General features: G+C 39.0%; 1 protein-coding gene across 21 annotated transcripts in view; it reads right to left on the bottom strand.

Moving 5' to 3' along the window:
• The window catches only part of IFT88 (intraflagellar transport 88), a 133679-nt gene that overhangs the window by 61012 nt on the left and 57561 nt on the right, over positions 1-15106 (bottom strand). For all 21 annotated transcript variants that reach the window (XR_013536150.1, XR_013536149.1, XR_013536144.1 and 18 more), the window contains 5 exons: positions 13809-13895; positions 6248-6434; positions 3716-3824; positions 1518-1668; positions 299-414 (listed from right to left, as the gene is read on the bottom strand). Coding sequence is in view for 12 of the 21 variants with exons in the window: in XM_054256685.2 (XP_054112660.1) it covers positions 299-414; positions 1518-1668; positions 3716-3824; positions 6248-6434; positions 13809-13895 (650 nt within the window). In the remaining 9 variants the exon portion in view is untranslated. The remainder of the gene's footprint in view (positions 1-298; positions 415-1517; positions 1669-3715; positions 3825-6247; positions 6435-13808; positions 13896-15106) is intronic.

The raw sequence follows: 15106 nt of genomic DNA, 5'->3' as shown, positions 1-15106 counted from the left end.
CAGTAATTTTCTAATTGATAAAGAACTAATAATTGTGTGCTGAGGTGTGAATAAAAAAACTACATTAAGAAAAGTACCTTAATGAGGATATTTTAAAAATTCTATTCAAAGGGAAATATATTTATCACAATAAAGACCAAGTAAAATGGAATAAAATATAAGAAAATAGAAATAATTCATGAATGTACATCAACATCTGTTCTTGAATTTACTAGGTCTATCAGATACTAATTCCAGGGATTTAAAAAAAATCTCAACACAGACATTAAGTAAACATAAAATGCTAGTAATTACTTACTGTATAAGAGAAGCTCTTTCAAAGTACTGAATGGCTTTTTCCCAAAATTGGGTGTCAATGTAATAGGCTCCAAGCCACTCAACGACTTCAATATTACAAGGAAAATACCTATATGACTGGAAAAAAATATGGAATGTAACAATACTTCAATGGCAACATATACTTCTTAAATACTTTACCTATTGAATAAATTTATCCAATGTGAAATTTCTTAATAAAGGAGTATGAGCTGTCTTAAGAACTTTGTAAATTCTGAAACTATATAATATTTAGAAAACCTAAGCTTTGCTTGACACATTTTTCAATTATCTTTAAATACTTTTGATGTAACAATATATGAGCTGAGTCCAATTAAACACTTAAAAGAATAAAAAAGAGATGCAAATCATGCTTCAAGAGAAAAATTAATTTGTACTTTTTAATTATTATTAATTATTATTATTAAAACAGTCTTGGTCTGTTGCCCAGCCTGGAGCAACAGAGCAAGTGTGATCTCGGCTTACTACAACCTCTGCCTCCTGGGTTCAGGCAATTCTTGTGCCTCAGTCTCCTGAGTAGCTAGAATTAAAAGCATGTCACCACCATACTTGGCTAATTTCTGTATTTTTAGTAGAGATGGGGTTTTGTCATGTTGGCCAGGCTGGTCACAAACAACTGGCCTCAAGTTATCTGCCTTCCTTGGCCTCCAAAAGTGCTGGGATTACAGGTATGAGCCACCACGCCTGTCTTTTTATTATTATTTGTAGAGATGGGGTCTTGCTATGTTGCCTAGGTTGGACTTGAACTCTTAATCTTAAACAATCCTCACGCTGGCCTCCCAAAGTGCTGGGATTATAGACATGAGCCACCAAGCCCAGCTCTATTTCATATTTCAATTAAATCAAATAAAAACTAACTTCAGGCTTGGTGTGGTGGCTCACACCTGTAATCCCAGTACTTTGAGAAGCTGAGGCAGGCAGATCACCTGAAGTCAGGAGTTTGAGACCTGCCTGGACAACATGATGAAACCCTGTCTCTACTAAAAATTCAAAAATAAGCTGGGTATGGTGGCAGGTGCCTATAATCCCAGCTACAAAACTAACTTCATTTTCCAAGAATGATTTATTTTAAATAAATCATTTAAAAACTGTTAAGATCTTTTAAAATTTTAAAGTCCTGATGCCTTCTTTATAACAATTTACAAAATGCTAAAACACAGAAATAGAGATAACACACCTACCTCATAGTAATATTGAAATGCTTGAGATTTATCTCCTTCACGATCATATAATTCTCCTAGTTTAGCTAAAACCTGAGGATTGGTTGGAACAACACTGACCACCTGCATTAGCCATTCAATAGCTTCACTGAGATTTTCCATTAATTCATATCTTAGGCAATTTCAGTTAAGGAAAACACATTTTCTAAATTCAATAATCAACAAGAAAACTTAAAAACATCTTAGTAACAATATTTCTTAGCCTACAGTAATATGCTATTGTATACTGTTTTCTCTGGTTATCTCTGGGATGGAGATGGAATACAGCAGTACTGTGGAAATAACACTCTTGCTCCCTATGCATAGCCTGCTTTCCCTTTTGCTTCATTACTATCTATCCACTACAATCAACTCCCAAATTTCTGGTAGAATTATTCAAAGTATTGTCCAAAAATTGTCCTTAATAAAAATGTACTCAATGTTGCACAGAGTTATTCTATCTCTCTTTAACATGTTCAGCGTATTAAGAGAATTATTTTCATGTATTTTTCCTGTTAGTTTTCCCTAATCGGATTATAAACCCAAAGATAGTGATTTCTTTTTTTTTTTTTGTAGCTTCCTTTAGTACCTACTAAGTCTTCTGTGTATATTCAAATAATTTATTCATACCAATACTTTTTAATTAATATTTATTTTATACATATTAGGTATCTCAGTGAAATGAAAATATTCCAATCCAAAGTTTATTGAAAAAGAAGCACTGTTTTCAATGGTGACAAGTGTAATACTGGATGATCTCCTGTTTTGAATGATAAGTGTGATACCACAAGAAAAAAAAATTTAGAAATGTACTCACACCATCTCAAATACATCAATTGCTTGACTGGATCCAAGCTGATCATGAACTGGGTAGTAAAAGATCATGACACTGAACATTTCGGAGAAATTAAATGAATAAAACAGAACAAAAAGACTAACAGGAGTAACTATGATGCTATCTGCTCTACAACTAATTTTGTTTGTTTCTTTGAGACAGAGCCTAGTTCTGGGCCCATGCTGGAGTGCCATAGCACTGTCTTGGCTCATTGCAACCTCTGCCTCCCAGGTTCGAATTATTCTTCTGCCTCAGTCTTGTGAGTAGCTGGGATTACAGGTGCCTACCACCATGCCTGGCTAAGTTTGGTATTTTTAGCAGAGACGGGGTTTCACCACCATGGCCAGGCTGGCCTCAAACTCCTGCCCTCAAATGATCAACCTGCCTCGGCCTCCCAAAGTGCTGAGTGAGAATTACAGGCATGAGCCACTGTGCCTGACCTAAAGCTAAAATTTTAAAATAAAATTCTTTATTGAAAGTACAGCAGATAGTACTTAAAATTATTAATGATACACCTAAAACATATAAAATTTTCTAAACATATCTGTATAAAATTTAAATCAAGATAATAGTTACTTAAAAATCTACCTAAGATGTTTAACTCTTCCCAATGTTGTGGTCAAAGCTTACTAAAATAAGGAGAGAAATCAGAGTGCTTTTCAAATAGCATGAAAAGCATTAAAAACATTAACAAATTCCTGCTTTTCTAACCAAGAGCAGGCATTATTAAGAAACCTAAGTGTTGTGGAAGAAAGTGTCATGAGGGCATTCCCCCAAGTTCAAAACATAACACTGACACACATAGTATACATTTAATAAATGACTATTAAATAAACAGAATGAATGAGTTCATATGAAGAATTACATAATTTTAGAGGGTAACAATTCTTTGGAGACCTCATTATATCTAGAGGCCAGCTAAAAAAATAAGAAAAATTATCCAAACTCAATCAATAGTACTAACCAGTATTAAACAATATTTTTAGTAAGTTAGTGCTTCAGTGATACCCTACAAGCTTCAGAATACAATGTTCCAAAGAACCAAGTTGACTTTCAATGAATGGTTTATATGTATCCAAAATATCATACTCGATTACTTCAGTTATTTTCAAAATTTAATAAATAATAGCTTTAACCATTAATTCCTCTTTCAATGCAAATGACATTTTAAAATAGCATCACTCAGATGGATATTTTTATCACATGATAATCTGCTAGATCATCCTCATCACTTACTTCAAATATCCTCATCAATTATTTCATTAGTTAAACTTATTTAATTATTGATCTTCAATCACCAATTGAGAGAATTAATAACTATCTCTAAGTTTTTCAAATAAGATACATATTTGCTATCTGGTAAAGAACTTCGGCACTGTTTCGTAGGATTGCGTGAAGTTTCAGGAAACAGTCCAAAGCCTCATCTAGCCGATTCATTTTCTCATAGGTAAGACCTTAAAAAAAGAAAAAACACACATACCTATAAGCATCATTATTGGTATTAATTTCTTTAATGTAACAGAATAAATCTCAAAATATATGTAAATATTTATCTAGAAGAGAAAATGAAGATGAACTGAGGTTTTTGTTTTTTGAGACAGGATCTGGAATTGTTGCCCAGGCTGGAGTGTAGTGGTGCAAACATGGCTCACGGCAGCTTCGACCTCCCAGGCTCAGGTGATTCTTCCACCTCAGCCTCTCAAGTAGCAGGGACTACATGTGTGTACTACCACACCCAGCTAATTTTTTGTATTTTTAGTAGAGATGGGGTTTTGCCATGTTGCCCAGGCTGGTCTGAAACTCCTGGCCTCAAGAGATCCACTCGCCTCAGCCTCTCAAAGTGCTGGGATTACAGGTATGAGCCACCACACACAGACAATTGAGGATTTTCTTAAAGAACAATGTGGGGGTAGGGGTGGGGATTCTCCACTGGCAGACACCAAAAGATGCTACAAAGCTTCAGTGATTTTAAAAGTGTGATGGGGTAGGCATAGACAGACCAATAGAACAGAATAAATAGTTCAGAAATGCACTCAATTATAGAGTTTAGTTGAAGACATTTAAAATCAGTGGAGAGGAAAATGCCAGTAATAAGTGGTGCCAGGACAACTGACTATACCTTAATTTTTTTTTAAACATAGGCTCTTATTTCATAAAAAATAAGGTCAAAATTGTGAAATTCAACAGGAAAAGGTATAAGAAGAGTATGAAAAGAAAATATAAAAAAATGATTTTATAATCAAGGTAAGAAGGGCTTCATAAAGCAATAAACAAATGAATAAAGCAATAAAAACGATTTTCTAAAAAGACAAATTTGGCCAGGAATGGTGGATCACGCATGTAATCCCAGCACTTTGGGAAGCCAAGGCAGGTGGATCACTTGAGGTCAGCAGTTTGAGACCAGCCTTGCCAGCATGGTGAAATCCTGTCTCTACTAAAAATGCAAAAAATTAGATGGGCGTAGTGGAGCGCGCCGGGGTCCCAGCTGCTCAGGAGGCTGAGGCAGGAGAATAACCTGAATCTGGAAGGTGGAGGATGCAGTGAGCCGAGATCATGCCACTGTACCCTAGCCTAAACGACAGAGAGAGACTCAGTCTTTAAAAAAAAAAAAAAAGACAAATTTGACGGTATCAATAATAAAACAATTCTTTGATACAAGAAATTAGAAACAAAGTTAAAATCCAAGCAATGGAGAAGAGAGAAATATTTAATACTTACAAATAAAAATATATCTAGGAAGCAAGTGCCTGCATGAAGACCTTTGTGCTGCTCTTCAATGCTCTCTTTATAGATACCCAAGTGGTCATTGCCTCCCTTCCTTCAGTGACTTGAAACATATATTCTCAATTAGGCTCTCCCAGATTCCACCTACAATGGCTAATTCCTTCCTGCCTCCCCTATTCTTCAAGGTTGGCAGCAGGCCTACCCTGCTCCTTCAGACAGGAGATTAAAGAATCTTTTCTGGGAGGAAAGATCCAATTGACTTATGGGCAGGTCTCCAACTAAACAGACCAGACCAGACAGATGCCCTACAGCAGAGTGCCAGCCCGTCAATCTCCCTTATGGACCTAGAGACTCCACTCAGTTTGTAGCCACAAACTCCTGAATACCAGGAGAGAGCCCGAAATCATTAGACATCTAAGGAAAGCCCATAACATGGAAAAGAGAATATAATAAGCAAACCAAAGAAAGCAAAAAATACCTATGCAGGGAGAAGAGAACTTCAAAAGAAACATTATTAATAATCTAAGAGACAAGACCCAGTACTGCATGGACATGTGTTTACAATATTTTGCAAATTCATGCCCAGGGGTGATGATGCCCAACCTCTGAAAGGCAGGGAAGAGAATGTGATGGTGGTGAGACTTCATGGCTTGCACTCTCTGGCTTATTAAAACCTGAAGTGAATATGGCAAAATGTGAAAATATGTTAAACTGTAGTGATAGGTACATGGGTATTTCTTTTTTGTATGTACTTTTGTGTATGCGTGAAGTTGTTTATAATTAAAAAGACAGCAAATGGGATTTTTTCCCCCACCAGTTTGGCAAAAGTTAAAAGGAATGATAATATCCAGTATTAGTAGAAATTTGAGAAATTATATTATACACTGTGATGGAAAAGCCCTTTTGGAGGGCAATATGGCCAGCTTGATTCAAATTTTGCATGTGCACAGCTTTGAAATCATTAATTCCATTTTAAATTATCTATAATCTGAGAGGCAGTAGTGTTCTTTTCAATTTACTAATAGAAGGAAGTCAACTCCTCCTCCTAATGTGTTAGATCTCTTTAAGCAAAACAAAATAAAAATACACAAATATAAAGCAAAAAATAAGCAAACAAATAATGTAAAAAGCAATTTCACCTTGTTTCACTTACCAACATTATAAAGTGCTTCAGTACAAGAAGAATCATTTCTTAAAGCCTCTTTATAGAATTCAGCGGCCTTCTCATAATCACCATTTGCAAAAACTGTATTCCCTTTATTAGTTAGAGCTGCTGGATTATACCTATCAGAGTTCACAGCTATATCTGCATAGCTGCTGGCTTGTGCAAAATCCTTTCCCTAAGTAAAATATATATACAAATTATTTGAATTTCATGAAATAGCTGACTGTTCTGAGATTACAGAAATAAACAGACTTTCACAGATTATGAATATGATGAACAAAAATATTTTACATATGTTGACATGTCTGCTTGATAGTCTGATTCTACATAAGAGTTTTACTCACCAAGCTCAACTACCCAAGTTTCTTGTGATTGAGTTCTCCACAGTCTCATGGTTTGAATAACAACACTATTTATATGTAGGTGGTTCCATGCTCAACGCCCAAATTCCATGTCATCATTTGCTGCAGCGCTCCCCTTCCCACTTGAAGCCCTGAAATAGCTGTCACAAAAACACTACCCTCCCTACCTCTAGCACACTGGCTGCGTCACCTACTAGGTCTCTGCAATTCTAGCAATCCATTGTTTCTTTTTTCTGCCTCCATGCCAAATACTTGGTCTTAGCTTTGCCATCATTCATGTGAGCTACAGGAACCTCTCTGTTCTTAAATATTGTGACCATCTGTGACAGGTCAGCTTGGTTAAGCCAGGATCTACATTTCCAAGAAGCTCCTTCACTTAGGTTCTTGTCTAGGCCAAAAGAGGAACTTATGTGACATCTGGAATGCAGATCTGAAGCAAAGGCCTGTAGTCTCTGAAAGCCTTTTTCTTGTCCTCAGACGCAATACTGATGTAGAAATATCCAGGGTGCCAGCTGCTCCTCACTCACATCACTTTATGGCCAGCTCTTCTTCCTGACTACGCAGGCCCTGCTCCATAACAGGGTTTGGCTGTGGCCACCAGAGGAGGCAGCTGCACAGAGGCATCTGCTTCCCACAGAACTCCCCATGAAGGCCCTCTGAGTTCTATTGTGGCAGCTGGATGTGTGTGGCCTCTCATTGGCTGATGGTAACTTCTCCTCAGATCTCCAGCTCCCCTTCTGCACCTTCACCACCACAGCTCCTTCACAACTGTAAAACATTAAACTCCAATGCCCTTCTCCCATATCACTCACAGTTGACCATCCCTGGTTAAACTTTTCAAAAGTTTAGATATAACTTATATATTATAAACCTGACCCCCTTTAAAATGTAAAATTCTGTGGCATTTAGTAAGTTCACAAAGTTGTGGAACCATTGCCAATATCTACTTCCAGAATATTTTTCCAACCCTCAAAAGAAACCCTGTACCCATCAGTAGTCACTCCCCATCCTCCTCTGCCCCCAGCCCCTGGCAACCACTAATCTGTTTTCTGTCTCCATGCCTATTCTGGACACTGAATATAAATAGAATCATAAAATATGCAGTCTTTTGTGTCTGACTTCTTTCACTTAGCATAATATTTTTAAGGTTCCTCTATGTTGTAGCATGCATCTGTGCTGGAATCCTTTTAAAGGCTGAATAATGTCCCACTGTATGGATAGACCACAATTCATTTACCCATTCATTGCTGACGGACACTTGGGTTGCTTCCAGGCACCTTTTTGGTTACTATGAATAATGCTGCCATGAATATCCACATCCAAGTTTTTGTGTGAACTCTGATTAAACTCTGAAATAAAAATTGGTATCTACAAGTGGGGTGGTGCTGTTATAAAAACTAAAACATGTAACACTGCCTTTTGGACAATGCAGCAAGCAAAACTGAGAAAAGCTGTGAGGGGCTGTGTTGGGGACTGAAGAAATGGTGAAGCATGAGTGAGCCTGCAGCAGCAGAAGGAATAATCAGAGGCTGGATAAAGAGCAAGCCACATTGTCACTGTGAAGCAGTGAAACAAGTGGCAACCACAGAGTGGGTTGGAGGACAGGAAGCGGACCTAATAAATATGCACATGTGGCCAACGGGATTTCTAGGTAGGATGCTGAAGGGCCAATGAACTTATTTTAACTGGGTATAACTGATCAGGTACAGGAAGATAAAAATGAGCTAAGGAGAACTTTTCAGTTTGCAGGTAGAATTTAGAGGAAATATAGAACTTGGACTTGCTGGGTTGGAAAATAAAATTATTTCATGTCTCCAGTTTCTTGTGATGGCACAAGATTCTCAAAGCAGGAAATGGTGGCAGGTTAGGGAACAATTCAAAGGTGTGGCTGTATAACACCTTTCGTAAACATCTCACAAAGACTTAAGGTCATACCTAGCAGACCTTCTCTCTCAGGTAGCAAAACAGGCTTCTAGACACTTCAAGGCTCTGTTCGATAGCAGCCTACACACCTAGTGGGAAGGGGTCTGTCTGGAAAAGAATTACGGATGCAGCTGTTAGGACACATAGAAAAGTCCAACAAGATTTAGAGAAAACCCTCCAAGTTTTTAGGGAGTTGTACTGACTGTTGCTAGTTTGGATTAAAGGGACAGATATAGTCCAAAATGAAAAAAGCCCTCTGTTCCCCAAATGTCTCTGGGCAGAAAGCAGGCTAAGAAAGTTAATCAGCTGCAAACATAGGCTATTGCTTTCTTTTTGTTTTTTATTTTAAGTTCTGGGATACATGTGTAGAACATGCAGTTTCGTTACATAGGTACACATGTGCCATGATGGTTTGTAGCAACTATCAACCTGTCATCTAGGTTTTAAGCCCCGCATGCATTATGTATTTGTCCGAAAGCTCTCCCTCCTGTTGTACTCTACCCCTCAACAGGCCACGGTGTGTGAGGTTCCTCTCCCTGTGTCTATGTGTTCTCACTGTTCAACTCCCACTTATGAGTGATAGCATGCAGTGCTTGGTTTTCTGTTCCTGAAATATAGGCTATTTCTTATACAAAAGGAAGATGCTCTCAGAGGACAGAGCCAAGAGCTGTAGAGGACGAAGAATTAGGGGCCACTCTGAGGGAGCAGAGCTGAGCCCTAATCAAGGAATATTCCTTTTTCCCAGACTAGGAAGTATAGGGCACATCTGCTTTGTTGGGTTTCAGAATCATTAAGGGCAGTGACTGTGATGTGCCTCCATTCCTCACCTTTGGGGATATGTGTCTATTATAGTTATCTTATTCTTATATCTCCATGGTATGTTGAGTGTATGGTGAGGCAGGTGCTATGTCTCTTCATTTACAGATCTTTGGATCAAGAAGAAAGAGAAATTGTGCCTGAGAAAGCTCCATCTCTTGTTTTTGTTTGTTTGTTTGAGACAGAGCCTCACTTTGTCACCCAGGCTGGAATGCAGTGGCACGATCTTGGCTCACTGCAACCTCCACCCACCAGATTCAAGCAATTCTTGTGCCTCAGCCTCCTGAGCAGCTGGGACTACAGGTATGCATTACCGTGCCTGGCTAACTTTTTATATTTTTAGTAGAGATGTGATTTCACCATGTTGGCCAGGCTGGTCTCGAACTCCTGGCCTCAAGTGATTCACCTGCCTCAGCCTCCCAAAGTGCTGGGATTACAGGGATAAGCCACCATACCCAACTGGAAAGCTCCATTTCTATCCGGACCTGATGTAAATCCTGGCCTTTCAGCCTGATGCTGTGGGGAATGAGATTCTGAGAGTCTTGGAAGGGATGTGAATAACTGGGGCCTGAGTTCAGACAGTGATAGATTGTTACACTAATGAATCCAGTGGATCATACCTCCCAGGATTCATGTATGACTCATTCAGGTATGATTCTCTCTCATGTCTGTTTCGTTCAATAAAATGCACAAGGAACTTATTACCAACCTGTGCACTGGGATTTGCCGTTATGGAACCCAGTCCTACATGAGAAGGCTGAGATCCCTTGCTGGAGATACTCTGAAGGAAGACTGAGTCGCCCTGGCCAACAGTTCAGCTAATTGCCAGGCATGAGGGAGGCATTTGGAACATCCAGCCTCAGTCATGCCTCAGAGAATGGCAGCTGTATGAGTAAGGCCAGGGAAGCCCAGTGAAAAAAGCATCCACCTGAACCCAGCTCACTGGGTAGAATGTAACCAATTACCTGGTGATTTCAAGCCACTATGGTTTGGGGCAGTTCATTACACAGCAACAGAAAACAGATACAACTAACTATATGCCGGATACCAACAATACACTTTCAACTACGTATCATATAAAACTACATAGCAGACCCATCACTTGGCCTCAAAAGATTCTTGATTAGAACCATTTTCTTCAGAACCAAGTATAAGAAATTACTGATCAGATGCTCCAATAGCTCTGCTTGATTGAATAAATCTAACAATTCTCTTTGCTTCTTTAAAATTTCTATTGGTCTCCTCTTTCATATTCGTCAAACTTGGTAAAGATTTGGAAATGAATTGGGACACAAAATTCATTAGTGATTTTCTAAATTCAAAATTTAATGGCCATGATGGACAGCATGTTTCACCCCATGGACTTGCCCTTTAGAGCTGCTGAAAGTGCTGCTGGCCACCAGCCTCAGCAGGCAGTCCTCTCTGGGAACTGACCCGGGTAGAAGAGAGAGGCACCTTGACCCCCTTCCTAGAGATGCCCTGTTTTTGGGAAGTAGGCCACATCCAATGGCTGGCTGCTGTGGGGTACAAAGGCCCACCCTCTCACCCCTAGTAGGGACACTGCTGGGGTCTGCCCAGCTTTTGTGCATCCTGGGTTAGTGAAGGCCTTGTGGTGCTAACTGTATTAGAGCCGAACTCCTTCTGCTTAGTGCTCTCTCCCTGGCACCCCCCACCCAGCCACAGGTGCTGATCAGAAGAGCTCTGCCCACTCACAGGTGTTCTCCACTTCAGAGTCTGCGCTTACCAGCATGAGGGCCATTTCTCAGCCTTCATTCTCTTATACTGTCCCCTCTGGTTTCAACACCACTCCTCTTTGTGCCCTTCCTTTACTTCAAAGACATCATACTATCTTGTTTCTTTTCCTGTTGTCTTAATCTGATTCTTACTCTTACCTTTTTAGGGTATGTATATTTTAGTTAGTTTTCAGTTCTGTGCTAAGCTCTTATTCATGAAAAGATCTTTTATTATCAAAGCTTTAATCTCTACAGAGATGATCGTCGCATTTCATCTCTAACCCTGATTTATCCTCTGTGATCGATCTCCATGCCTCCTGATATGGTTTGGCTCTGTGTCCCCACCCAAATCTCATCTCAAATTGTAACGGTAGAGGGAGAGACCTTGTGGGAGGTGACTGGATCAGGGAGGTGGTTCCCCCATGCTGTACTCATGATAGTGAGGTAGTTCTCATGAGATCTGATGGTTTTTAAAGTGGCAGTTTTTCCTGCATTTTCTCTCTCTCTCTCTCTTCCTGCCTCTTGAAAAGAAGGTGCTTGTTTCTTCTTCACTTTCTGCCATAATTATAAGTTTCCTGAGGTTTCCCTAGCCATACAAAAATGTGAGTCAATTAAACCTCTTTCCTTTATAAATCACCCTGCCTCAAGTATTTCTTTATAGCAGTGTGAGAACAGACTAATACACCTCTGATATACTTGTTTTTGTTATTACCAAAAATGTTTTAACAGATTTAAAAAGAAACTCAACATGTTTTCCCCCAATCAGCACCCTCCTCTAGACATGCAGCACCCTCCTCTAGACATGCAACTAACTTATACCACTCTCCTACCAGTAGATTAAAGTACTAGAGTCATTCTTCAACCAGTGGTTTGGATCTCTTTCTTCATCTTTACATATACGAGGGATATGATACCTTTCCACTAGCAACAGCAGTTCAGCACAGCAGTGTTTCTCAATTGTGCACAGATCAGAAGCTCTAAGAGGGACTGGAAACATGGTTTAATAATATATGATGACTTTTTTTCTCATTTGTTAGTTAAAGAAACATAATAAGCAGTTGTAATCAGCAAGGCACTGTAAACAACACAAAGCTGAAGCTGATGGGCTAGTGGAAAAGAATCATACATAAACCATTAAAATACAATGCTATGAGTGCAAACGAAATATCCTAGGAGCACGAAGAAAGGTGAGACTATCTGCCAAAGAGAGTCAGGATGGCTACATATTTCAGTTTGGGTAGTGAAAATAAATTTAAACAAGGGGTTGGATAGTGGAATATTCTTACAATAAGGGCAGTTCTTGGAAATCTGTTAAGCCCATTCCTATGCCATTATGCTGAGCAAAACATAAGCAAAACCTAAGATGCTAGAAATTCAAGGGTTAGTGGCTAAGGCAGTTAAGGAGTTGTGGTAGCCTCATAATAGTTTACTGCCCAGGTAGATGGTAAGGTCTAGGTTGCTGCCGTGCCTTCATCTGGGCCCTTCCTTGGCTCTGCCACCTCAGCACGAACAGTTATTCTTAAGAAAAGCTCTTACAGGCTTCTTCTACACGCAGGACAGAATTGACTCTCGGATCATTTCCTCTAAGAATCACAGAATAACAGAATTAAAAACAATACTGAAAAATCACAGAGTTCAGTTGTTTCTAACTTTCAGCCTTTAGAATCATAGGAGTTCTCAAAGTGGCAAATGAGAATCTACACTTTTTTTTTGAGACAAGGTTATCTGTCACCAGGCAGGAGTGGCACAATCATGGCTCACCACAGCCTTGATATCCCTAGCTCAGGTGATCCTCCCACCTCAGCCTCCTCAGTAGCTGGGACTACGGGCACGCACCACCATTTTTGAACTTTTTGTAGAGACAGGCACTGTGCTGCCCAGCCTAGTCTCAAACTCTTAGGCTCAAGTGATCCACACGCCTCAGCCTCCCAAAGTGCTAGGATTACAGGCTTGAGGCATCACACTTACCTATAATCAATTTTCAATACTCAGAAAAAGCCTACCAGAAATTCTATATTTTCTAGTGAAAATAAAATGACTTTTATGCACACTTCCCTCCCAGCACTTACTTGCCTCTATACTTCTGTTTAGTCCCTGTCTCCCTACAAATGCTCCTTTCTATATTCTGACCTGCAAGATCCAACTCCATGAAATCCCTTAGTTAAAATGTTATTTGCCTCCTCTGAATTTCTAAAGCACTTATTATCTAAATTAATTTATTGTTCCCTACTTTGAACCTTCCTTCCTAGTCTACCACCTTTGCTCCAAAGTAAGAATGCTCCCCTTTAGGGAGCTTTTAGACTTTTGGTATCCCCATGATTGGCATCCAGTAGATGCTCAATGAATGCTTGTTAGAGATGATACTTTGTAACCTTACATCAATCTTTTAACCTAAGATGTCACTTTCTTTACTAATAACACAAAGGAACTGAAATACATCTCTAGCTCTTCCAGCTGTATGTTCCATAATCTATGCTGTGATGCTTACTGAAATTTTTCTCCCTCCCTTCTCCTTCAGAGATGGTCTTCTCATTCATGTCTGTCAATTCAGCCCCTGGCCTGGCACTTGTCACGATCAGATCCTCTATACACCTCAGTCCACTTAAAAATGTCCATCAGTATTCTTTGGGGCCTCTCCCTAACCATGATCCTCAGGCAGCAATTTAGCAATATAAAAATAGCACATGATTAACTCTTAGTTGTAAAAAAACTTACCATATAATACAGGGCTGAGAGATTGGTCGCAGCTGCACTTTTCACTCTACTGTCCTTTTTTTCCAACATTTTTAAGATCTCTACAGCCTAGAAATGGAATATCTGAAGGTTACTACCATGTAATATGACAGTATTCAAGCTTATGGCTGGGAAAAAGGTCAGTGTTCCTGAAGGAAGACCAGGGGAAGGCACAAAAGGGGTGGATTAACATGTTCAAGAAAACAGATGACAAGAAGAGAATTTCACTTGAGAATTAGAATTTATAGAAAAGAATAAAATGGAAATTCTGGAATTAAAAATATAATTAAGAAAACATAGATGTTATAATAGCAGATTAGATACAACTGAAGAGAGGCCTGGTGACTGGAAGAAAGGTCAGTAGTAAATAATGAGCCTTGGAAGGCTGGGCATGGTGGCTCATGCCCATAATCTCAGCACTTTGGGAGGCCATGCAGGAGAACTGCTTGAGATCAGGAGTTTGAGAGCAGACTGGGTGTAGGACTGAGACTCTGTCTAAAAGATAAAAATAGGATGATGATAATAATAATGAGCCTTGGAAGTCATGTGATACAGCTGAGTGTTTATCCTGCATAATGGGGTAGGCAGTGTGGCCCTGAAAGGTTTTGTTTGCCTAAGAGATATGATCAAATTCGATCTTTACAAAATAATTCTAAGGTTTCTGCTTCTGGCCATGACAGATTAGCCTATAGAAGAGCATTCCTTCATAGAGAACAACTAGAAAAATTATATAAAATACTAAATCTATTTAGTACTTTATACTAAAACTAAATCTATTTAGTACTTAATACTAAAACCATTTTTTGAAGGCACCATAGAGCTAGCAAAGTAACCAGGACTTCAAGGCCAAATTCCCAGAAAATGTTCGGACTAAATGAAGCACGGCAAAATAGCAGGCTAAAAAATGTTCCTAGAAAAGAACACAAGAGACTTACAGGAGCACAATGAAAAGGCCTAACAGAAATGCAATTGGAGTTTCAGAAGGCCAAGAAGGAAAAATGGCACAGAATTTTTCAGAACCAGTAATGAAAAATAATTCTGGAAGTATTACAAAAAGTGATCTAAAGTAAATCCAAATATAATTATCTTTTTAAGTCATGGGAAATGAACGTTATGTTTTTAACTTCCTGGCAGGTCTAAGATAATACTAACCAAATAAGATGTGTGGAATGTTCAAACACTTTACATGAAAGGCAAATGAGTACTCAATCTAGAAACTGCTACAGAGTATCAGAAAGAAAAAAACAAGGTAGAGAAAGGCACTGAGTTTTCCTTCCTTC

The sequence above is a fragment of the Callithrix jacchus genome, chromosome 5, assembly GCF_049354715.1.
Source record: "Callithrix jacchus isolate 240 chromosome 5, calJac240_pri, whole genome shotgun sequence".
Lineage (NCBI taxonomy): Eukaryota > Metazoa > Chordata > Mammalia > Primates > Cebidae > Callithrix > Callithrix jacchus.
The sequence above is the reverse complement of the archived record's forward strand: the minus strand, read 5'-3'. Positions and strand labels throughout refer to the sequence as shown.